The 23,258-nt window shown below is 42.6% G+C and overlaps 4 protein-coding genes across 7 annotated transcripts; all 4 read right to left on the bottom strand.

Moving 5' to 3' along the window:
- Nucleotides 1-522: 522 nt before the first annotated feature.
- Nucleotides 523-7,407, bottom strand: hmgxb4a (HMG box domain containing 4a). Its single transcript, XM_085270394.1, has 13 exons — nt 7,340-7,407; nt 6,624-6,710; nt 6,318-6,454; nt 6,160-6,235; nt 5,463-6,059; nt 5,087-5,290; nt 2,337-2,512; nt 2,166-2,247; nt 1,997-2,061; nt 1,817-1,913; nt 1,564-1,727; nt 1,319-1,441; nt 523-1,180 (listed from the first exon to the last, which is right to left on the bottom strand). Exons 2-13 carry the CDS (start codon nt 6,658-6,660, stop codon nt 1,136-1,138), a joined length of 1,803 nt encoding a protein of 600 aa, XP_085126520.1. The 5' UTR covers nt 6,661-6,710; nt 7,340-7,407; the 3' UTR covers nt 523-1,135.
- A 143-nt stretch (nt 7,408-7,550) lies between these two features.
- ankrd54 (ankyrin repeat domain 54) lies at nt 7,551-12,437 on the bottom strand. Its single transcript, XM_085270395.1, has 8 exons — nt 11,742-12,437; nt 11,195-11,242; nt 10,433-10,531; nt 10,226-10,297; nt 10,070-10,117; nt 8,794-8,918; nt 8,560-8,667; nt 7,551-8,416 (listed from the first exon to the last, which is right to left on the bottom strand). Exons 1-8 carry the CDS (start codon nt 12,118-12,120, stop codon nt 8,342-8,344), a joined length of 954 nt encoding a protein of 317 aa, XP_085126521.1. The 5' UTR covers nt 12,121-12,437; the 3' UTR covers nt 7,551-8,341.
- Nucleotides 12,438-12,644: 207 nt separating this feature from the next.
- foxred2 (FAD-dependent oxidoreductase domain containing 2) lies at nt 12,645-19,221 on the bottom strand. Of its 4 annotated transcripts, XR_014892163.1 has the most exons (11): nt 19,061-19,221; nt 17,784-18,001; nt 17,380-17,685; nt 17,044-17,295; nt 16,653-16,961; nt 16,395-16,561; nt 16,052-16,217; nt 14,818-15,044; nt 14,560-14,730; nt 14,370-14,432; nt 13,360-13,463 (listed from the first exon to the last, which is right to left on the bottom strand). XR_014892163.1 is itself a non-coding variant. In XM_085270390.1 (10 exons), the coding sequence occupies exons 2-10, from the start codon at nt 17,996-17,998 to the stop codon at nt 13,231-13,233; spliced, it is 2,046 nt and encodes a 681-aa protein (XP_085126516.1). In that variant the 5' UTR covers nt 17,999-18,001; nt 19,061-19,221; the 3' UTR covers nt 12,645-13,230. The 4 variants fall into 4 exon arrangements, 3 of the variants coding, with proteins under 3 accessions (XP_085126516.1, XP_085126518.1, XP_085126519.1); XM_085270390.1 differs by lacking the exon at nt 14,370-14,432 and having other exon boundaries at nt 12,645-13,463; XM_085270392.1 differs by lacking the exon at nt 14,370-14,432 and having other exon boundaries at nt 13,321-13,785.
- Nucleotides 19,222-20,240: 1,019 nt separating this feature from the next.
- Nucleotides 20,241-23,050, bottom strand: LOC146575627 (piggyBac transposable element-derived protein 4). Its single transcript, XM_085272581.1, has 2 exons — nt 22,795-23,050; nt 20,241-22,074 (listed from the first exon to the last, which is right to left on the bottom strand). Exons 1-2 carry the CDS (start codon nt 22,926-22,928, stop codon nt 20,394-20,396), a joined length of 1,815 nt encoding a protein of 604 aa, XP_085128707.1. The 5' UTR covers nt 22,929-23,050; the 3' UTR covers nt 20,241-20,393.
- Between the last annotated feature and the right edge of the window lie 208 nt (nt 23,051-23,258).

A 23,258-nucleotide genomic window follows, 5' to 3' on the forward strand; every position in this document is an offset into this window, starting at 1 on the left:
CAGCCAATACTCAGTGCATTTAGAAATGCAGACATGGTCAATATGACCTCCTGAAGTTCAAACTGAGCATCAGAATGGGAGAAGAAAAGTGATTAAAGTGACTTCGAACATGGTCTGGATGTTGGTACCAGACGGCCTGGTCTCAAACTGCTGATATACTGGGATTTTACCACACAAACACCTGTAGGGTTTATACAGTTGTCTGAATAAAAGAAAATATCCAATGACTTAGTTAACTGTAATTTAAATAATTACAGCCACAGTATGCACAAGATCTGACTAAACAACGCATCAAACCTTGAAGCTGATGGGCTCCAGCAGCAGAAAACCACACATGGTGCCAGTCCTGTCAGTTATGAAAAAGAAACTGAGGCTACAGTTCACCACAATCAGAGAGTAGTGGATGGTACCTGGTCTGACGAGTCTAAATTTCTACTGTGAAAACTGAATGGTAGGGTCAACATTTGACATAAACATGGAAGCATGGACACTCAGAATTCATTAAAAAATATTAGCTGAATCTGGGAAGTGATCATTTTAATGTTGCCACATGGTTCAAGTTTAAGCCGGCGGTGAATTGTTGGAACAGCTCTTCACGACAACAAAGTCACACCTAAAGGTGTATTCAATCAAGTTTTCACATGTTATATACACAGTAAAATATTACATGTATAAAATGAGTCATTTATACAGAATAAAAGAACAACTAAGCAGATGTGAAATATATTACATTATGTCAGTGATTAGCAGGGAACTTAAAGGTTTCTGTACACTTCTGTAAAAAAGAAAAAAGTTCAATATGTAGACATGTATTGAACTCTCATGCAATTAACGTGCCACTGAAGAGCTAAGCATACACAAACACACACATTCAGTCCACTACATCCATCCATAAAACAGACAGTTGTACAGTAACAGTAAAACCAAGCTGACGTGCCTTGTAAGATTAACATGTTCCATTCAAAAATACAGCAATTAGAAATCTAAGAGAAACAAGTTCTTAAAAAAATACACTTTAAAAACACATCGATGCTAAAAATATCCACATTTTTCAAATGCCAAGCCGAGGCTTAAATTAAAGTCCAAAGGATCTCCCTGGTCAAGTGTTTCTCCCAGATTTCCAGTCATCTTTTCCTCAAAGTCCAGGCATGATGTAGGCGATGTTGTCCAATGTATTTGACTGACAGAAGGAGACAAGAGCTTTGTTAGCAGTTAGCGATAAAAACCACATATTATACATTGAACGGTTATCAAAAACAAGCAGAAACGTTTAACAGCAGAATCTGTGAAGAATTGAATGAAGCTGATGGTACGATACCAGGACGTTTCGAGGACATCCATTTAACTGTGGTATCTGTGCTGTGAGACAGGTCAGCGGGCCCAGCGCGCACAAGATAGAGTCCAGAAGAACAGACAAACTCCCGGATACAGCCACCATCCCCTAGTGCGAGAAAACATGGCTTACTGGTTTCATTGCACATTAACAAATTCAATTTAAAACTTTGCATTTATGCTTTTATTTCTAGATAAAAGCTTTTATAGATGTGCGCATTTAAAACTCACCTCTGTTTCCTGGAGCCGATGTCCAATTAGGGACAGAGACTCTCCCAGCAGCTGCAGGTGAGCCGCTGCATCGATGGGATCGACATCTGGGACTCGAGCCGGGGACAGGGACATGGTGCCAGGCGCTCTGGTTGGAGACACCACTCCTGTCGATGTCCCTGCAACTTTACAGAGAAAACGGCACTTACAGACGGCAGCAAAGATCCAACAGTGAGTGGACTAAAAAAAACACCGCGCTCACAGTCAAATATACCTTTGCTTTTGGTCTCGCTGGACGTCTTGTGTTTGACCGTCGTGGCTTCAGCTTTGTTTTGTTTGTGCTGCAAATACTGAGCTTTCTGCCTCCAAACCTACAGAAAAACACACACATGAAGCACACCACCAGCACTTAAGTGTAAGCCACACTGGATTATAGCAAAAGACAAAAACCTACCAGCTTGTCCTTTTCAGGCATCGCCTTCCAAACCTCTGCCAACTTTTTACTCAGTTCGCCAAACACTGCAGATTATATGCAAACCCATTCAGTTTATATGTTTTTTTCTTACCGTTAGATTTAAAGTGCTTCATCACAAATTATACTGTATTTCAAAGTTTTTCCTCACCTAGTCCCGGCTGTTCTGCATTTATGTTGACCCTGTACTCCTTACAGAACACCTGATACGCTGTTGTGTTTTTCTTCTTGGGCTTGATGACAGAAAAACAACAACAACAATTGAGCACATCATTAACATTTCCTTACAAAGAACGAGAAATGTAACTAAATACTATCTCACCTTATCTTTATCCTTCTCGTGCTTGTCTCGATCTTTGTCCTCCTTCTTCTTCTTCTCTGTCGTACCGTCGCTGCCTTGGTGGTGGTGCGGAGGGATAGGCGTGCCCATGGCATACATAGGGCCCACAGCACTGTGAGTGACCGTGAGATGGGAGTGACTGTGGCTCTTTGATGAGTCTGGTGACAGTCATACAAAGATAAATGGGCAGATGTAGAGTTAATTACACTGGCTTCAGAAAAGAAATGGGCCCTTTTGTGAAACATTGTTATGGATGGAGTCAGTATTAATACTCATCAATTCAACTGCCCAATAACTGCATTAATTCCCTTCTCCTCTAAGGAAGCAATGACACAATCCTGTGTTGGTCTCTGATGACAGTTTAGTACCTGAAACAGCCTCAAACAAAGCACAACGCTTTGCAGAATATGCAAGAAAACGGTTCCTGCTAAAAGTGGAAACCACAAAAACACGATCAAGTACAACCAGACTATGAAGGAGGAGATACTAGAAGTTGGTGTTATGCAGTCTAAAAGCAAACAAATTTACACCATATGACAGGAAGAGGAAATTACTGATTAGGTTAGACGGTGGGAACGCTGGGCTTTAAGCAGCTGGATAAAAAAGTTCAACCCAAGATCCAACATCCCAGGTGGATTTTTTTTTTTAAATCACTAACAATATTGTGCAGCTGCTGACTGCCACTAATGGCAGTAGCTAACTGGAAAAGGAGGATGGCAAATAACCTTTATTTACTTAAACTTATAAATGCTGCTGAATACAAGTAGCATTTTTCTATATCATCAGAAATATTGTTATTGAGAATCTGGAGCCTATAGCACCCTCCTCCCAGTGGTTTTTAGCTCACACTTAGTTCAAAGTGCTTCAAAGTGACTAACTCAGAGAGGGCCCTCATGACTAACCCCACCCGTTAAACATGCCTCCAGGCCGGTATCACTACTAGAAAAAGAGGTGGTGGCTGCTGTTTAACCTACATCATTTTAAGCTATAAAGCTTCAGCAGTCACATCAATTCATTTCAGCTTAAGCGTGCTGTAAAATGTAGCAGCAGTGAATAGGAAAAGAATCACTGGCTTTTCCCCTGCCAACATTACAGCTGTGTTTACATTACAAAGAGCTTTTAAAGACTTCAGCCTCTAAATGCCACCTCCTTCCTTGATATCATTTGCGAAAGCTCTCGGTGAGAACTAAAGGATAATGAAATGCTTCTGCTTCAAACCTAGCTAAATCCCACACTCGACGGTGTCCTCCAAAGCAGAGTTTCCTGGCAGAAACCTTCAAATGCCATTTCCCTTAGTCATCAAAAGCCACTGTGTTGACAGCATTAATCAGAAGACAAATCACATCATGAGACATTCAAACCGGTCAGGTCCCATTCATCAGTCTGCTCAGACTGTTTGTCATAATGTTGTTTGCCAACTTCACACACTAGTTTTTATCTTAATGTACTTGACATGACAACAATATACTCTTACCACAGTTGTTTATTCTTTTTTGTTGATCACATTTTTATGTTTATCTTTATTTTGAACACTATGCACAGTGTAGTTTGTTTTATCTTTATCATTGTTTATTCTATTACAGTTGCATTGTGTGGTTACTGCTGATCCTTGTTTCATGCTGAACTGGGCTTTCATGAGGCAATCACTTACCTATGCCTCACTGACTTGAGGTGAACACTGAACCTGAACATAGGAAGCCGATTTTAAAAATGCTTTATGAAAACAGAGGATATCAGACACCTGAAACATTTAGTTTGCTAGCCCTAGAAATGTGTCTGTCACCCAGAGAGGAACAGCTCAGGCTCCACTTGCCCTCCTCACGCTGTCGAGCACTGAAATACTTTCCAAGTTAACTCATTATCGCCTTGCAGCTGTTTGTTTGTTTTTCTGTCTTTTTATCCAACACAATGACAGTGGATTTGATTTTGACATCTGACAGTATGTTACTATTTTTTTTTTTTTTTAAATGGAGCATAAACTGAAGCTAACTGTATCTCAAGTAACTACAGACTTATACAGACATACACTGTTACCTTCACTTGAGGTGGAAAAACGTTCATATTTAGCCAGTCCTCTTGGACACTTTGCTTAAGCAAACAGCCTAAACTATTTTTAGAGAATGCTGAGTTTTCTGGAGTTGCCCTGATGTTTAATTTATTTTTAACTTAGTGTATTGCATTTAGCTGCGTTTTCTGAAAGACTGATTGCACCACATTAATACCATGACTCAGGGTAGTTATACCAAAGCGCATGACTTTGGTATAACTACCCTGTAAAACACGAATTTAAGTATCACTGTATCAATGTTAGTGCATTTCCTAAGGTTCCTAACATTAGAAAAGTGTATTAGTATAGTAAATCAGCACGTGTTATGTTGTTAACAGTTATGGTTACAGTTATGCTGACACTTTTAACAACTAACAAAAACCATGGGGAGAGTTGAAGCTGACTAAAGCTAAATTTTCCAAGTGAAACCCTGATGCAGCAGGTTTCCTCTTGTCAGCCATAAGGAAACCAATTATTAAATGTTGGCATGAAACCACAATAACTGCTGGCAGCTAGACATGAGTCTGGCTAGCTGGCTAACTAGTAAAGACGGTCCCAAAAAGTGTAAACTGTGTTTTTATGATCATGTATAAACAATAGAGACGCCTCTGTTTCCACAGTTTGATTCCAATACCAAAAATGCAGGACAAAGTGTTTCCAAAAAAATGCTTCTGAGTGAACTCACCGCTAAATCCTTTGCTGTGCTTCTTGTCCTTCCCACTTTTCTCCTTGTCTCTGTCTTTTTCTTTGTCCTTTTTCTTTTTGCTTTTCTTGCTCTTCTTCTTCTTTTTTGACAAGTGCGTATATGAATCGTCTATAACCAGTTCACCTGCCTCCAGTTCTGCCCCAGAAGAAGAGCTTTCATCTCCCATGCCACCTCCATAATGTCCTTCATACCAGAGTAGAATAACAAATATTAATTTAAGAAAAAATAAAAAGTGAGGAAATGGATAGTGTGCTGTGTATACAGAACTGTGCAAAAGTCTTAAGTCAGACTTTTTTTTGTAAGTGATTAATCCAAATTTGAACATTTTTTGATCGAATGTACAGATTCATCCTACCTTCCACTTCCACCTCTTTCCCCACCACAGGCAGCGGATCTCTATTCTGCTGCAGCTTCTTCTTGGGCGACTTTGAAGGTAGTGCCCCCTCCCGATCCTTCTCTTTCTTCACCCCTCCTTTGGAGGAGTGCGGCGTGCATGGGAAGCTCTCTCCCTCCTCTTTCTCTGGCGACATGATGAGCTTCATCTTCAGCCCATCCGCTTCACGTAATGTCAAGGGCTCTTCTTTGGGGACGCCGCCGTGGAACAGAGAGGATTTGGAGGAAGAGGAGCTGGAGGAGTGCTTCTTGGAGGAAGATGATGACGAAGAGGTGGGACGGGAGTGAGAGAAAGAAGAATGGCTCCCCGTGCTTCCACCGCCGCCGCTGCTCTCACGTTTGCGGTCCTTGGAAGAGTGCGAAGAGAAGGACGGGTAGGAGGGCTTCTTATGCAAGTGGGGGCTGGGATCTGAACCTGTGGCCAGGGGAGAGGTGATAGCCTGCAGGAGACCCATCGCCGTATCTGTGGGATGGGATGATGAGGGAGAAGAAAGGGGCGGGGAGCGGTCCGAAGACTTGTGCTTCTTCTTGTGGGGAGGAGGGCCTGAACCATCATGGTCTGTTGAGAGAATAAAAAGGAAGAAAAATACAAGCTCAATTACAAGAACACAACATGACAATATATCTTCCCAGTGTTAAATTAAAACACAACCACTCACCTCTGTAATGGTAGTCATCGCTATGCTTTTTCTTCTTTTTGTGTGATTCTCCTCCCAGCATGAAAAGTTCTGAATCCTGATTTGAAAAATATCAAAACCATAATAAATAGCTTCCATCATGAACACTGACGGTGAGCTACTGATGACAAATAACTTACCTTAGGCCTTTTCTTGGAAGACTTCCGTACTTCAGCAGCAATCTCCTCCTCTTCCCTCAACAGATCTTTGTACGACCTCCTCTTCTCCCTCTGGCTGCGACCAGCCACGAGCCCCCTGTCTCCCTCCATTCCCACATCTAAAATGCACAAAAGCCACGTCATATTTCTGGCTTCCACAAGAAAAAAAAAACCCTAATTATTCTGGTCACATGTGCATCTCATTCAGAAGAGCAGCGATTAGACTAAAATGCAGTTTTGTTACAGTTCGTTTGTGTTTCTGGGGGTACTAAAGTCACACTTCATTACCAATGGCTTCTCTACCCTTGATCTCCTCAAAAGCCATGGTCTCCCCTTTGCCAACACTTGATATGAGATGTCAGACAACACACCGACCTGTTAAGTAAAAACACCAAGAGCAAAAATCAAAACACTAGTCCAGACATTAAATAACATAACACCAGGGGGAAAGAGAGTCAGAGCAGTTTCAGTAAATGTTACAAGTGAAAATAATAGTCAGGTATAATTTCCTTGCAAACAGATTATGTCTTGCTTTAACTATTCCCGGTTAATCCTACACTCAGCCCTCGAAGCAGCTTGGATGTACCTAAAAGTGCTCAATGAGTAGCAGTTACTTCAGGAAAAATGCTATTTGTGTTATACTGCATTTATAATATGGCCCCACTCCTATAAAAAGAGTTACAGAAAATTACAGCTAAAGAAAATTTCCCGCCTACTTTCGTAAAGATACACAAACACACCCCCCTCTCTATCCACTTTCACCCTGTCGCTTCCCAACATTTAAAGGCTCCCAATCAGTCATGCCGAGTGTGCCTTGAGCTAGCCGGCGAACAGCGCTAAGGAAAGCCCGAGGCTTTTCCCACAAGCTAGGCCGCGGTCAGCTCAAGTGGACAAAAGAAACCCGCGGGCATGCGTTTAACTCCGCTCCTGTCTCCATCTCCTATGCAGTGCAAGAATGTGTAGTTTGGAAACACCGGGAGGTGAAGAAAAATAATTTTTACTACCTCCAAGAGATCTCCAATTTACGCGGGTCCCGTCGCCATCTTTAGTATCGGCGAGACAATACGCGTCGGTGCGGGGGGAGGGGCTTAGGTAACGTAGCCAATCGGCGTAAAAGTAGCCATATTAGCAAGCCTTTGATTAAATCTCTGTATCCACTGAAACAAATGACAACTACAAAGGCCCTCTCATATAAAGACACAGACAAAAATACTATACATATATCCAAAGATAACAATTTATTGATTTACATCAGTTTCTAACAACCAAGTCAATCTTACAGTACAGTTCACACAGACATGCAACACAAGAGGAAAAGGCAACGATACAAAGAGGCTGTCCATAAGAACCAAAAATCACAACAGTGATAAATGTTAAATTATTTTGTCTCAAATAATCTTTACTGGTAACCTGCAAGAAATTAGCATGAGCACACAAACACAATCGCACGTTGACTCAAATGCTGTCACTCGCGCAGCACTTCCACTAGCTTCCTGTTCTCAGTGTGTTTTGTCCTGGTGAGGGGGGTTCTTATATGATTAGCATCTAATCATTTTAGCCAAGATAATAATGTTGTGTAGCACTGTTAGCACCCTGGACAAACTGCGAAACTCTCACCGTTGTTTAAGTTCAATCACCAAAACGCACAATTTTTGGCATTCATTAATTTAAAAATAAAAAACGTCAGCATAACATCAAAACAACACTCATTTAAACACACACACACACACACACACACATATATGAAGCCACATGCAGTGGCTTTGTACCCCACCAGTGAGGTACAGCCCACAGTTTGAGAACAACCAAATAATTACCAAAACAAACATATATAACAAAAAGTACAACTGTTCCAAAGGGCAATTTATCTTAACGCTCAGTTTAAGAGATGACCACAGCGTGGTGGTTCAGCTCGTGCTGGCCAGGTCGAAGCTAGTAAAGCAGAAGCTTGTGCCCCCCCCCCAAAAAAAGAGGCGCTGAGTTTCACTTCTTCAGTGTTTTATCTTCTACCTGTCGCCCAAATTCTGTTTCTGTAGACTGAGTGATGTAAAACTGGCCAATAAGTCAGTCACTTCATCCACCTGTAAGAAAACCACAGAGCTGTGTAAGAGCTGGTGAGAAAAAAAACACAAATCTAAAATACATATTAAAGTTTTGTTGCGTTGTCCAAATATTATGCGTCCATCTGAATAGGAGAATTGAAGACTGAGTGATGAGGTCTCACCTGCTCTTTGGTGCGCGTGTGCTCCAACTGTGTCGAAATGTGCTCCAGCCTCTCTTTAGCTTCACTCTGGCCCATTAAATTCAGGTATTCTCTCAGCATCTGAATAATCTGACAGGCAGATAAAAAAAAAAACATAAAAATTCTCCATCAATGGGGAAGAGCGGCAGAGTCAGACTGCGTGTTTCCAAACTCAGTTTGCATCTACTATTCTAAGAAAGTAAAGCCATTTTCTACCTGTGTGACTTCCCCTCTCAGTGTTTCTAAGCTGCGTGAATCTCCCTCCTGCAAAATGTTCAGCTTAGAGCGTGCTAGATGCAGTGGGGTCCTGCCAGCTCGATCAAGGGCATCCACGCGGGCTCCTTAAGAAAAACAATAACAAACAAACCTCTCAATTACCCATTACCTTCAATTGCCTTTAAATTCTAATTAAGTTATCATCACATTTCCTCATTTATTAACTCAGATTAAAGATGGCAGCCATGAAGAAATCAATTATCAAGCTAACGAGTTTCCCGTCCAACATATGAGCTACATGGTTTGTTTTTTTCTAGTGAGGCCTTTCTGGTCAGATGGAAATATGGCACAATTTGGGGAAAAACAACAGACATCCACAGGGCATTTGAGTCAAGAGCCTCATTTGGTGTTGTAGATCAAAACCAGAGATTGTATATAAAAGAAGGACAAAGTCACTGTGACATCACCAACTGTTTAGCGAAACCCTGTTACGAAGGTTTCTTGCAGTTCTGAAACCAGAACTGAAGAGTGAGGGGCAGTAAGGCCAAGAAACAAGAATACTGCAAGCTTAGAGGCTGATGGAGGCTCAATCACACAATAAAGTGAGCGTACTGATCAAGGGAGGTGGGAATATTATTTGATAGATTTCTATAAAACCAGATGCGTCGCCTCCTTGTGGCCATTAAAATGAGTCAGAGGTTCTGGGCACTTCCATATTTGCATAGTTTTTCAGATCTGGAAGCTATGTCCATCTTTTACATACTCAGTCCATGCTCAAAACCTGCCTCAAGCTGTCTTTCTTCAGGCTAATATTAGCTTGTGTACTTTATTAATTTATTAGCTAACACCATAAATTAGCCACCGCCAGAGTCAAGTATCATGTCTAATTTAAAGCTAGCTGGCTAACTACAACCCTACTAACACCACATTGTACTGCATGTTGTCTGGTGTATTACCATATCAGGACACTCTGTGGTGAATTATTAGCAGCTGATAGACAAATCTCTGATCGGCTGATGCATATGCACTGGATTTTAATTATCTGCCAGACTTGAGCGTTAAGTTTTTGGACAAACTACACTGGTAAAAAACAAATGTCATTGTAACTGGAGTACTCCACCCCCATTTCCACTGTTCCAAGTGCTTAAAAAGAAACATGCATGAATTCTTACACGTTTCCTTAGGGCGATACACCTCCTTATAATATATAAAGCAATATAGTTCTGGTAATTGTTTCACAAAGATGGAGAATTTAGCTGCTGTACAAAAGTCTTACCTCCCCTTAGCAGTGTGGTGATTACAGGCACATGGTTGGTACAGGCCGCTGTAGGAACATGGGGTGAAAAAAGTGAATTGTGAAAGAAATACACGATCCGATGCAGAAATCTGACTTCAGTTTTAGTTTTGAGTTTTCTGGGTCATGGTCTCTTACCCAGATGGAGGGGGGTATTCCCCAGACTGTCTCGCTGGTTGGGGTCAGCACCGTGGCTCAGCAGCAACTGCACTATAAACATAAAACAGACATTGGGAAAGAACAATGATCAACTGATATTAAATCCAGGTAAAGGTAAGGACATTTATGAGCATCAGTCAGAGTTATATGAAGCGCAGTAAACAAAATCTGCCACTGACAACCTACCAATGCTCTCATTGCCATTGCACGAAGAGAAATGAAGAGCTGTCCTTCCTTTGTCATCTGCTGCACAGGGGTCTATATCATCTTGCAGGAGCTTTCGGACTGAGGAAGAAAATGTGAATTTCAAAAAAAGGAAATAGAAAAACACAACTTGAAGTCATCCCTCCCAGACAGTGCTCGCAAGGTGTTTTACTGTATTCGCCCATGCTTTTCTTTTGTTTAAGCAAGACCCCATGCAATTCTCTCCTTCTGGGTATAAATGAAAAGTCACTCACTCACCTCCAACTACTTAAAAATGCAGCAGCTAGGCTTTCTGATGTTTTAGCAAATGTCATCACATCACCTCAATCCTGACCTTTCTCCTTGTAGAGTTGATCTTTAGGCCTGATTTTAACTTGTGGGGTGAAACTTTGTGAAGGCTATGATGTAACCTACACTGAAGTGGTCAATGTCGTTGGTGGCATTTGTGCTGGTGCATTAATTACAATGTGGTCACGTCGCAGTGTTTTACTGGCTATTCCAAGAGTAAAAATTACATTTAAAAGCCCAAGGCTCACAAAAAGCACATTTTTGTTAGTATTACTAATTATGTTGGCAGTTTGTCTTTCATGTATGTCTATGCCGTGTTTTCCATGTAATCTCTAATGTTACCCTGTTCTGTTTTTGGCTTTAATGTCAGCCTTTCTTTTTAAATTTAATATTCTGGCTTTTGCCTGTCTGTCAACCCTGTTTTAATCTGCTACATAAAAAAAACATTGTTCATACCTGTGTCAATATCATTGCTGTTTGCTGCTTCCCTCAGTCTTTTGGCAGCTGTTAAAAGAAAACATTCAATGACAGGGACATTAGTATTTCTTCCGGATTTCATGGAAAGAAGCAAACTGCACTGCATTAGATGTGAGACTTATACAGAGGAGCATTTTATCAATTAACAACACAGGAATAAGAACTTCAATACTGAGAATTATGTTCTTATTCACTGTGACACATCTTCTCAGCATGCATTACTTACTGACATGCATTTTCACTGTTACCATACCAGCTCTCAGTTTATGTGACATTAGCAGTATGAGTTAGTGCTGGTTAGTTAGTTTCAAAAGAATTTGCAAATTGATGATGATTCATCTCATGACATAACCTTTATAGGTTAAAAGCATCGGTATCGGCAACACTCGACCTGTTATTCACTTGGTATCGGATCGATACCAACATTTGCAGTCTTGCACAGCACTACTTAGTTTGTGCAGCGACATTTTCAAACACATAACTACAACTCCGCACACACTATTTCTTTTACCATACCGTTGCTTACCATAAACATCTTTACCGATGGGACCCAGGTTCCGCACGGCTCTGTGGTGCCGCCTGGCCCTGCTCCCCGTTATCTTCCCCAGTTTGCACGCCACATCACCCGCACCGAACTCTCCTCGCCCCGGCTCCCACAGCAAGTGCAGGTACCTCAGTTCTTTGTCGTCTCTCTGTCCGAGTCGACCCAGCACCACTTTGCCCTCCCCTGTCCCACTCATCCCAAACCCGACAGCACCGTTGCCCATGTCGTCCATCCCGTCCACGTTACCCCGCTGCTGCTCCCTGTCCGCCGCTCCCTCTACGGGTCCCTGCTCCACCATGTATTCCCCCTCCGAGCTGGACGGGTCATTATCCGAGGCAGGGATAGCGCTCCACCCATCCATACTTTATCTTGGCATAGAGAAGCTATTTTTGCGCTGTACTCGTTGCATAAGGTACCTTACAACTCCTGCTGAAGCTAAAGGGAAATAAAGCCGCGAGTAGCATCGGGAGTCCGCCTCGTCTGAAGCATGTTTATCTTGCACCGACTCTTCGGGCCGTTACACAGCGTCAGAAAACACAGTTACTCTCCCGGTGGCGTCACTGCATCCTGGAAAAATGTAAAGTGTTTAAACTGCGGACGCCTTTTTCCTTCACACATCAAAATGTCCCCTATTGCACATTTTCCACTTCATCGGGTAAAAGCCACGCCCATCATACAGCCAACAACCTCGAAGTATGAATCACCAATCAGATTAAGAGATGCTCACTCACTTCCGTCCAATGGCACGATCGCAATCGAGCAGCCAATCAAACTGTTCCAGTGCTGGGCCGACGATTGCGCTGGGCATGCGCACTGAGAAATGCACTAATGTTACCCAAAAGCCAATAATTTAAATAAAAAAAAAACAAACAAAAATAACTAGAGTTTCCTTTTTGATGTTTGTTTAATCATTTACCATAATTTTTATGCATAAATATTTGTGATACCCACCCTCCACCTGTAGAGCTTTACATGATATATAGATCTGCATGATATGAAAATAACACACAACATCCTGTATACAAACACTTGTGAAAATAATTACTTGGGAGCTTTTATGGGACAGCGTACCTCTCCCTAAAGTGATGAGCAGTGGTTTCCAATCTGCAGGTCTTGACTCCCAATGATGGTCACATGATATATCTAAAGCATCAGCAGTCAGCTTAGAGAATAGGAAATATATCAACGTGATATAATAAAGGATAATTGTAGTTCTTTGTTTTATTTAATACTTTGAATACTAATAACATAAAGAAGGGAGAATTAGTCTTTGGTTGAAACAATCAAGCAGCAGAACTCTCTAAGAAAAACTGCTTTGTTTCAAGCCGGTAAACAGGTTGTGAAACACAGATCTGTAGGATGGCATTCTGTCCAAAAAAGATTTGGCCTCGTGGAGGTAATGACTGCAAGTGCTGGAGGTAGCAATTCTGAAAAATCTTACAGGTGCATGCTGCACGCTTAGGTAAAACAATCATAAGTCAAGTTTCAGTCCTGAAGATACGGATGCTCCAGCTGGTGCCAGGTAATTTGGAAATGTCGAGTCAGCATCGGATGTGCCTACGTCTTGCTCGGTGTGCGTCAGTCCTGCGTCATGAACGCGCTGTCGCAGCTGGCTGTTGCGAGGGATCCCCTGCTGCTTCAGGTATCCCTGCTGGCAAAACAGTGGTGGCATGCGGTGGGTGAGGGATAAGTGGAAGCAGGATTCTGAAAAACCGGAGGACAGAAGGGAATGAGTCAATCCGCCAGCTGCTGAAAGAAGTCATGTTATTTGTCTGATTCAATTCAATTCAATTCAATTTTATTTATATAGCGCCAAATCACAACAAAAGTCGCCTCAAGGCGCTTCATAGATAGAGAGAAAAACCCAACAATCATATGACCCCCTATGAGCAAGCACTTTGGCGACAGTGGGAAGGAAAAACTCCCTTTTAACAGGAAGAAACCTCCGGCAGAACCAGGCTCAGGGAGGGGCGGCCATCTGCTGCGACCGGTTGGGGTGAGAGAAGGAAGACAGGATAAAGACATGCTGTGGAAGAGAGACAGAGGTTAATAACAGATATGATTCAGTGCAGAGAGGTCTATTAATACATAGTGAGTGAGAAAGGTGACTGGAAAGGAAAAACTCAATGCATCATGGGAATCCCCCGGCAGCCTACGTCTATTGCAGCATAACAAAGGGAGGATTCAGGGTCACCTGGTCCAGCCCTAACTATATGCTTTAGAAAAAAGGAAAGTTTTAAGCCTAATCTTAAAAGTAGAGATAGTGTCTGTCTCCCGAATCCAAACTGGAAGCTGGTTCCACAGAAGAGGGGCCTGAAAACTGAAGGCTCTCCCTCCCATTCTACTTTTAAATACTCTAGGAACAACAAGTAGGCCTGCAGAGCGAGAGCGGAGCGCTCTAATAGGGTGATATGGTACTACAAGGTCATTAAGATAAGATGGGGCCTGATTATTTAAGACCTTGTATGTGAGGAGCAGGATTTTGAATTCAATTCTGGATTTAACAGGAATCATTTCTTAATTCCATTTAAATTTAGAACAATGGATTACACAGGGAATACATTAAATTACAGTAGATGTCTTTCTGAAAGTGATTTTTACTATTATTACCTTCACTATTATCTTCTTCAATACCATTGCCAACACAGTGCAGAGGAGCTACCTAAACATAAACTGAAAGCATGCTTTATTCACAGGTGTACTTCTTCTCTTAGACGTGTTTCTCTGGAAAATTTAAAAACTGAAAAAGTAGGAACATACCATTCTTTTTTTCCAGATAAGCTGTTAATGTGTGCATTACCTGCATAGAAGGCCCTGAGGTCAGTCTGGAGACAGTGCTCCAGGAAGCGTCGCAGTGGCTGGATGTGAGATATTGGAGCGTCCCATTCTGTGAGGAAGTCCTCCACTATGTGATGAATGGCTTGGGGGCGCGGTAAAGGCCAGCCGTTGGGACGTAGCTTCATTTCTTCCACTGGGGGGAAAAAAAGATCACATTTTATTTTTTCCCTGTCAAGTATACAGCGAATCTTTTTTTGATGGTGACACCATTCCTACTCACCAGAAGGTAGTGTTTTATAGTAGTATAAAACAGGGTGAAGAAAGTTGGATTTCCAAGCATTAGTCCACTCTGTTTCTGCCCTGCTGCGCCCCAGATAGTCTATTTTCTTCTTCCCATATTGCATGACTACAACTATTAGTCCATGCATGGAGACATCGTGGCCAGAAAGAGAGGAGAGCTGAGGCAGGGCCTGGAGTGGAAACTCTTCCAAGTATTCACAGTGAGACCTTAGAGTCAAGTAGAAAGGAGAATAAAATATATAATGAATATCAACAACTGCAGCTTTGTTTCTTGTGATGATGTAAGGCGGTGTCATAGTTTGGAGACTTTACTCTTCTGGCAAAGAAGGACAATAACTGCCTAATATTGAAGGAACTGGACATCAATTTAGTTTGTTCGAAGATCAGAGTGAAATGAATGTATTTGATTAAACAGGTATTCTGTTCTAGTAGCTGCAGCTCCAGCAGTGTAAAACAGGCTAAACAGCAGATTATAATCAAGGATAAAAACATTTTCTCAACAATACAAGCACATTTGTTTGACAATGCAACTTAGGCATGTAGACATGATCACTTTGAGCTCCCACAATTCAAACTGAGCAACAGAATGTGGAAGAAATGTGATTTAAGTGACTTTGAACATCGCATTGTTGCTGGTGTCAGAGTGTTTGAGACTGAGTGTTTGAGAAAGTATTGATCTACTAGGATTTTCCCCACATTACCATCTCTAGGGTTTAAAGAAAATGTCCAGTGAGCAGCTGTTCTCTGGCTAAAAATGCCTTGTTGATGCTGCTTTAAGCCGATAGGATGACAACAGTAACTCAAATAACCACTTGTAACAACCAAGATATGTAGATGAGCATCTCTTAATGCACAGCATGTAAAAACTTGAAGCAAATGGGCTACAGCAGCAGAAGAAAAACGTTGCCACTCCTGAACAGGAAACTGAGGAAAAGATTACACAAGCTTACCAGAATTTGCCAACAGAAAACTGGAACAGTGCTGCAATTTTTGGAAGGTAGAATCAGATCATGGATACCCATGTTTTAGACTGCATACTTATTACTTGTAAAAGTGGCCTTTGACTACAAGGGATGCCCCAAAAAGTTAGCTGCTCCCCCCAAAAGTCAGTATGAATTCTGAGACTATCAGGACATGTAACCTAATAAGCATGAATGAGCAAGAGTGGAAAAAAGAGAACAGCTGGAACAAGCAAGCATGCAATAAATACTTACCCTCGAAGAAGTATGACATCTCCAAGCACCTCAAACATCTGGTATGGCCCCGAGGCCTCGTCGACCCGCTTCAGAATCCACGACTGCAAATGTGTTGCCAACAGTTGTGTTGATGGCCACGCGTTCCTGTGGTAACGGTGTTCAAGTAAACGATGTACAGCTCGTGCTGTGTTAGACAAAACACAGTTCATGTTAAAATCATCCTGATCACAGGTCGAACTGGCACAAAATTCACTTTTCTGTCGTACCAACTACATTTGCAATAGATCATCTGATGCCACGGTGCCTTTAACAAACGGTGACGGGAATTTCAAAATGTCACAAAACAACAGCAGTCTGTCACCTGTGTAACGGAATCCATGCACAAAGCCGCCAGCAGATGAGCGATAGTCTCTGGAGTGAGATGCAGTTCCCAGTACGAACAAACCCGGGGTGTTCTTCCCTTCGTACCAGGGCGTCAACTCAGGCAACCTCCCTTTGGCATTTTCACTGTTCGGTGGGCAGGCGGAGCTGAGGAGAATTTTTTAATACGATATGAGCAGGCTTATCTTACATATTGTGCTTAGATAGAATAAGAAGAGCACGTAACATCAGCCTTCACCTGTCAAATATGCTGAAGTTGAACCGGAATCCGAGGCATCGGATGACTCGATCATAGGGTTTTCGCATGGGGAAGTTGTCGATGTGATGCCCCGGCAGTTCTTCCTGTGTCGCATCAAAACTGTTCCTACTGTGCATGTACTTATTTAACGTGAGATACAGCTGTTTCCTTTTCTCTTTCTTCTTTCCACCCAGTCTCCTCTTGCCTTCCTCCTTTTGTTGAGCGATAACGATCTTCTCCAGACGGGCCTCCGCCAGCCCATCGAGGGACTTCAGCTGATACGTATCTATCAGCTCATTATTCACAGCTCTGGATAAGCAGGGGAGCAGGTTTAAGAAATAAAATGGGACATAATAAGTAATGATTGTTTTGAAACCATCCTTTATTTTACCTGAGATCTCCCACGTAATGCGTTTGCCACGCAAGGCGAACGGGGCTGGAACTGAGCATGTGCACCCGACTCGCTCTTCCTAAGATGCTCTGGGCTGTTTCAAAAGCAGAGTTTCCCTTTCCCAGAATGAGCACGGCCTGGTCCTTGTAGTCGTCGGGGTTAGTGGAGATGGACTCATAGCCCTCAACCAGGTCTGCACCGACAAAGTCCACCGTGTGAGGAACCCACAGGCCCGTGGCTACCAGGAGGACGCTGATGGAGAGAGGACAAGAGTGCAACAGAACAATCCAAACCAATGCAAATTTCTCCTCCGAGGATCATCAAGAGACAAAATACCTGCACGTGTAGTCTGACGCATGTTGGTCAGTCAGGATGTAGTGTCTTCCCGTTGCAGACTGCACTGCCCTGATCCTCCCAACATCAACACCATACTGTACCCTCAACCCTAGCTCCCCCACAAACAAGGACAGGTACTGAGGGAAGGCGTCAGCGGGCGGGTAAAAGTCATCGCTGACCCTCTTGAAGAGGAGGTCAGGTTTATCGCTCAGCAGCGAGTTCCAGTCGTGGCGCAGGTTGAACTCTCGGTTCCCCCTTCCGGTGTAGATCTTATTGATGCTGATGAGCTTCCTGTGCCTGGGATACCTTGCCATGCACAAAACAAAGCAGAGAAGACGTCCCTCAGAGTTTATACGGGAGGATAACGCGTGTGTTATGTTGAAAGCTCGCCCAAAGTTCCTTACTTGTTGAAGAAGCTGCCGGGTCCCGAGTTCCTCTCCAAGATGACATAGTTTCTCCTGGCCTTGGAGAGGAAATATCCCATCTGCAGTCCTGCGGGGCCGGCTCCAAGCACGCAGTAGTCGTACCGGCGGGTGACATTGTGGTGGCGGTTATCAAAAGAGCTTAAAACATAGCCAATCAGGATGAAAAGGATGACAGAAGGAAGGCTCGGATCCATAACCTGATGAATATGAGGCAATGATGGAAGTAAAAAAAAATATATATATTAACACGATGAATATATAGGTAATAACAATGAAACATTCGACTTTTAAACCCTTTTGAGATTATTTGCGACATGATTTGTTATCCTGCGTTATCCTGCTGGAAGCAGCCGTCAGAAGATGGGTCATAAAGGAATGGACACGGACAGCAACATCAGTCAGGTAGGATATGACATTTAAGTAATGCTCAGCAGCTACTAAGGGGCCCAAAGACAATATCCATCACACCACAAAACCGTTAGCACTAGGCAGGAGGGATCATGTTGTTTATTTCCAATTCTCACCGCGCCTTCTGAATGCTGAGGCATAAACTGAGACCCATCAGTGCAGGCAACACTTTTCCAGTTTTCTTTAGCCAACTGTGGTGTATCATCAGTTCCAATACAAAGCTGTTTACAGGTTCTTGTGCAGTGCAGTCCCACTTGATGTAATCCATATGTATAAGGGCACGGCACTACATCTGAACCTAAAAATCGTACAAATTTTATCCAAACCAGTTTTCTACACTGTATTTTTTATCATCGAACATTTTGATTTATCATCTTCCTCTTGCGTCCTCCCTATGTGCCACCTGCCCACACAAAACCAACCTATTTCAATAAATGAACAATTTTCAATACTACCTGGATTGTTATAAACAGAACAAGTCTGGATTTTATGATAAAACGTATTTGTCATGTAAAAATATCGAACAAGTTTGGTCAAGTTAACTGTGTCCGAGCCCAGCCTGCGTAGGTATTTGGGAGAACGGGCTCCATGCAGGAGCTCCACATGAAGCCACAGAAACGTATTCGGTATAAAACCTAAAGGGAACCCAAGGCGATAATTAGTAGGGCTGAAGCGAGTAGAACCGTGCTAAGAGACACAGGTGTAGGGTCCGCAGGGGATCCCGGGCTCTCCGTGAACTCTCCAGCCGATGTTATATCACTCCGTCGAGGATGCAGCCACTGCCTTCGCCCGCTCAACCAGATGTGAGAACAGCTAACGTCGTCAAACACGGAGACCTCACACCTCACCTTTCAAATGGCTCGATCCTTCACGCGCAGCATCTGGAGTTCACCGCGTGTCGATCCGGTCACGGCTGCCACATGTTTACTGTCCTGCATCTTACACAGATTTCTCTGTGCGAGAGAGAGCAGCAGTCCTCCACAAATCCACTGGCACAGCCCAGTTCGCCCCCGGATGACAAACACCAATGGAGGGGAGCGTGCATCAGGGGGCGTGTTTACGACCGGAGCAGGCGAGAAAGGAAGGAAAGACTCGTTCTTATAATGGGGAATTACTCAACAGTTACATAAATAAAGTTTGGAATAACAAAATGTGTCTGATATAACTTTATCTAAAAAAATAAATAATAAAACGTGCTTAGACAATTAGCTATAAGTCATAATCTGGAGTAAGTAAAAGTACAAACATTTTAGCATCATAATACACTTCCATACAGCAAAAGTACTCATGATGCAGTGTGCCCCCTATTTGGAATAATATACGCTAAATTATTGCATCATTATTATTCTTTAATGAATAAAGCACTTTAATTATACAGCTACACACTGCTGGGTAGCTTTATCTGTAACTGCTTTTCCAGCAGTGTGGGCCAGGGCCCCCTGGTGGACAGCGAACGTACTGCAGGCTTAAGTGATAACAAATTCAGTTTGAAAACGCTAACAAGTATGTACAGTTACATTTTTATATACATATATTTATCTATATAAACATTGTATTAAAACCGGTAGCAAGAACAGGTTAGTTTGTGATATTACTCATTACTCTGACCTAAATTTACTGCTCTGAGGTTGAAGTTGTGTCCCAGTGGCAGGTGGGTCACACATTGGCCGTAACAATGTCCACGTGACTGAGCAGCACTGGCATTTTATAGCCAACAAGACGTATTGAAAAAAACCTGGTAATTTAGGGCAGCTGTGGCATAAGCCTTACATTGGGTGGTCTTATAAATTTAAGCACTGCTTATCTGTTGATTTATATATTTTAAAATTTCAAAATAACATGTATAGTTTTTAGATAATTGATATGATTGTATATTTAAAAACAAGTTAATATAGAAATACTTAAAAAATTTCAGCTATGTGTAATCAATATTACCTCTGTGGCTGGTTTAATCAATATTACTGTATATAAACATTTTGGGAAACTATGTGTGCTGCCGTGCATAAAGACCAACAACCAAGCATCTACTGAAAGTGAGAAAACTTTATTTCAGAACACAAAATTAAAGAACGTGAGTTGTTTTTTAAGGGTAAAAAAGCAATCCAAGAAACAGAGAAATAACTGTTTACACTGATTTCACATAAGTCCTTCCTTCCTGCTTTTTTTTTTTTAATCTCGACATTATTCGTGCCACGCCTCGAAGCAGTTCCTGTCTGCAATAAGACACAGGGCCACATCGCACTCCCTACACTTCCAGGGGGTAGACTGATATTCCTTCTTTATCAGCCTGCACTGCACGCAGGTCCTTCGTCCGTACGAGGCCCTCTTGCTTGCATCGGGTTGGTTGGAGATCGGCACGGGGAGGTGGCCACTCGGGCCTTTGGTAGGGGGGACGGCGACTGTTACGCCACACAGCTGGGCAGTCAGCTCCTCCAGGAAGGCCCTGTGAGTCATGGGTTCCTCATGTTTCTCTCTGCAGAGCTCCTTGTGAAGCAGGAAGCTGTTGGTGGCTGCAATCTCCAGGAAGTGTAAGAACAGTAAACGGTACCAGCGTGATGTTTTGTGGTGTACAGAGTAGGATTGTGTCAACTGTTCTAACATATCAGCACCTCCCATGTACTTGTTATATTCCATGACAGGTGTCGGGCATGGAATGAATCCGACGGTCGACTTGCCATCCTCACTTTTCACTCTCCTCTCCACGGTGTGTCCAGAGAACGCCTGGTGGACTGTAGAGCAGATGCTGACCTCACAGAAGTCCTTCCACTTCACATAAACCACAGGAGGTTCGCGGATCCACCTCAGGGTGCCTTTGGGATCCTTTTTTGTCAGAGCATTTGAATGTGTGGTTGGGCAGCCTCTCCTGTTGTCTCTGTATGTTCCACACGCTCCAACATTGAGGCTCAGCAGGTCTCTAAAGAGTTTTGGACTGGTGTAGAAACTGTCCAGAAACAGGTTATAACCACTGCCCAGGTGTGCAGACTTTATCAGGGTCATAACAGAGTCGTATGCAAGCCCAGTGCCTGACTCAAACCGTGACTTTCCAGTGTACACAGCAAAGTCCAAGATGTAACCGTTGCTGCTGTCAGACAGAACAAAGAGTTTGAAACCCAACTTGTTTGGTTTTGCTGTCCCTTTCTGAATCATTCCAGCGTGGTTCTTCCTCACTATTGTCCTCTCATCAATCAGAAGCTTCTGCCTAGGGTGGTAAAACGTATTGCAGGCGTGTTTGATGGTGTCCATTAGGGGGTTCAATCGAAACAGATGGTCGTATTGCGGCGTTCCCTTCTGCCTGTCATTCTCAACATCTTCCTCGGGATCACTCATGTGGATGTTCCAAGATATCACCCGATACCTGTCCTGTGACATGACGTCAGCCGGAAACAGCACACTGAATATCGTGTTCTTTTTCCAGTAGTCACAGATGTTATCCAGTTTCACCAGTGAAAAGAAGAAAGTGAGTCCGACATAATTTAGGAACTCTGGGACGTCGAGGTCAGTCCATGAATACTTTTTGCCTTTTCCAATGTTTTTGGCTGCTTGTTTGTTTGTGTTCTCACAAAGAGTTGAAATGGCTTCATTGCTGAGAAACAGCTTGAAGAGGTCCAGCGGCATGTGTTTGTTGTTTGAATTCAATTGATGTCCGGGTGGTCGGGCTGGGACGAACCTGTTAGGCGGCGGACAAATGTCTGGATCGTTCTCTGTTTTCCAGGATTTGGCTGTTGAATGTGGAGATCTTTTTCTTTTATGGCCTCTCGTTACACTGAGTGAAGAACCGTCTTCTTCACAATAAGCAGAGTGGTTGGCATCTTCTTCACCAGAGGTGCAAGGCTCTGTGTGCCCATCCTGTTGATCATCATAACTGAAAGAAACAGAATAAGTATTATGGTCATTTATCTCAGGCCAGTGTTTTTGTGGTTCAAATGTTTCGCAGTATAAACTATAAAGAATGGTTGAAATTGCCTGATGCTGTTCCTCCAACCCATCCAGACTTAAACCTGTAGTGTAGGTTTGCTTATATCCTGTGCCTGGAAGGCCCCATCCCCCACAAGAATGTGTACTATGAAGACTATGGCTAAAACCCTAACCCCCACCGTCCCACCCACCCACAGACACACACACACACACACAGTGTGACCAGATAAAGTCCAAAGGTGCAAGTAAAGAACATAGCACTCATTTCATCAGTTCATTTCACTGACCCAAACCCCTAAAATACACCTACACAATTAAGCACATGTTGATCTACTGCCATCAACTGTGTTATAACCACTTAAAAACTTCATTTTATTATTTATTCCTGCCACACGTCACGTGTCATACCATACTTACATATTATGCCATTTCTACTCCTCATTTATGTATTCATGAGTTTTCTCCAAGTGCAAAAATCTGTCCTGTGCATTATCATGCAATCACAGCTCTCTCTGAATATATTAACGTACTTTAAAAAATATATTTTTAAATATTTTATATGGCTGGCTTACGGTCTGCAGGTTTTTATACCTGCAGTCTTGCTCTAAACACCATCAAACTCTGCCCGTACTAAAGCTGCATTAGCTTGTAAATACAGTATACTTACTCTTCCGCTGGATCGAGCCCCTCGTCGTAAGCTAGTTCGTCCTCCGTGAGGAAACTTTCTGCGCCAGACTCTCCTCCGTCCTCGCTTTCAAGCAGTTCAGGAGCAGCTTCGTCGTCGGAAGCCATCGTAGCCATCCAGGATTTTTTTTTTTAAAAGACAGTAGTTGAAGTAGTTATTGTTTCCTCTTCGTTTTTTCTCTTTTTTTCTTCTGCGCAGTTATTGGCGGTAAATTTTCAATTGGCAGGGACTGCTTTGTTCTGACATCACTTCCGGTAAAGTTCCCTAAAAAAATGGTACAGATGTTTTGTTCTCGGCTAAAACAGCTTTTAGTCAGCAGTTCACTACTTTATATGTCTGTGTGTAATACATCCAAATGGAAAGTTCTCCCTTTAAATTATTAAAACTAATTTATCTTTCTGAAATAACTTAATTTACTTTAAAATGTATTTTTAATTATTTCTAGG

Source organism: Mchenga conophoros, linkage group LG4, assembly GCF_057382185.1.
Source record: "Mchenga conophoros isolate Kocher_MC1m ecotype Shallow Benthic linkage group LG4, M_conophoros_male_GT1.1, whole genome shotgun sequence".
NCBI classification, from domain to species: Eukaryota; Metazoa; Chordata; class Actinopteri; order Cichliformes; family Cichlidae; genus Mchenga; species Mchenga conophoros.

Coding starts and splice junctions, on each gene's coding strand:
- hmgxb4a (XM_085270394.1), bottom strand. CDS start 6,660: ATGGCTTTTGAGGAGATCAAGGGTAGAGAAGCCATTG. Junction 6,236..6,317: donor CTTCCAAGAAAAGGCCTAAG/GTAAGTTATTTG, acceptor TTTTCAAATCAG/GATTCAGAACTTTTCATGCT. Junction 2,062..2,165: donor TGCAGAACAGCCGGGACTAG/GTGAGGAAAAAC, acceptor TATAATCTGCAG/TGTTTGGCGAACTGAGTAAA.
- ankrd54 (XM_085270395.1), bottom strand. CDS start 12,120: ATGGATGGGTGGAGCGCTATCCCTGCCTCGGATAATGACCCGTCCAGC. Junction 11,243..11,741: donor CATCGGTAAAGATGTTTATG/GTAAGCAACGGT, acceptor TTCTTTTAACAG/CTGCCAAAAGACTGAGGGAA. Junction 10,118..10,225: donor GAATACCCCCCTCCATCTGG/GTAAGAGACCAT, acceptor ATGTTCCTACAG/CGGCCTGTACCAACCATGTG.
- foxred2 (XM_085270390.1), bottom strand. CDS start 17,998: ATGGATCCGAGCCTTCCTTCTGTCATCCTTTTCATCCTGATTGGCTAT. Junction 16,218..16,394: donor GCATGGATTCCGTTACACAG/GTGACAGACTGC, acceptor TGTCTAACACAG/CACGAGCTGTACATCGTTTA. Junction 15,045..16,051: donor GATGTCATACTTCTTCGAGG/GTAAGTATTTAT, acceptor CTTGACTCTAAG/GTCTCACTGTGAATACTTGG.
- LOC146575627 (XM_085272581.1), bottom strand. CDS start 22,928: ATGGCTACGATGGCTTCCGACGACGAAGCTGCTCCTGAACTGCTTGAA. Junction 22,075..22,794: donor GGGCTCGATCCAGCGGAAGA/GTAAGTATACTG, acceptor TGTTTCTTTCAG/TTATGATGATCAACAGGATG.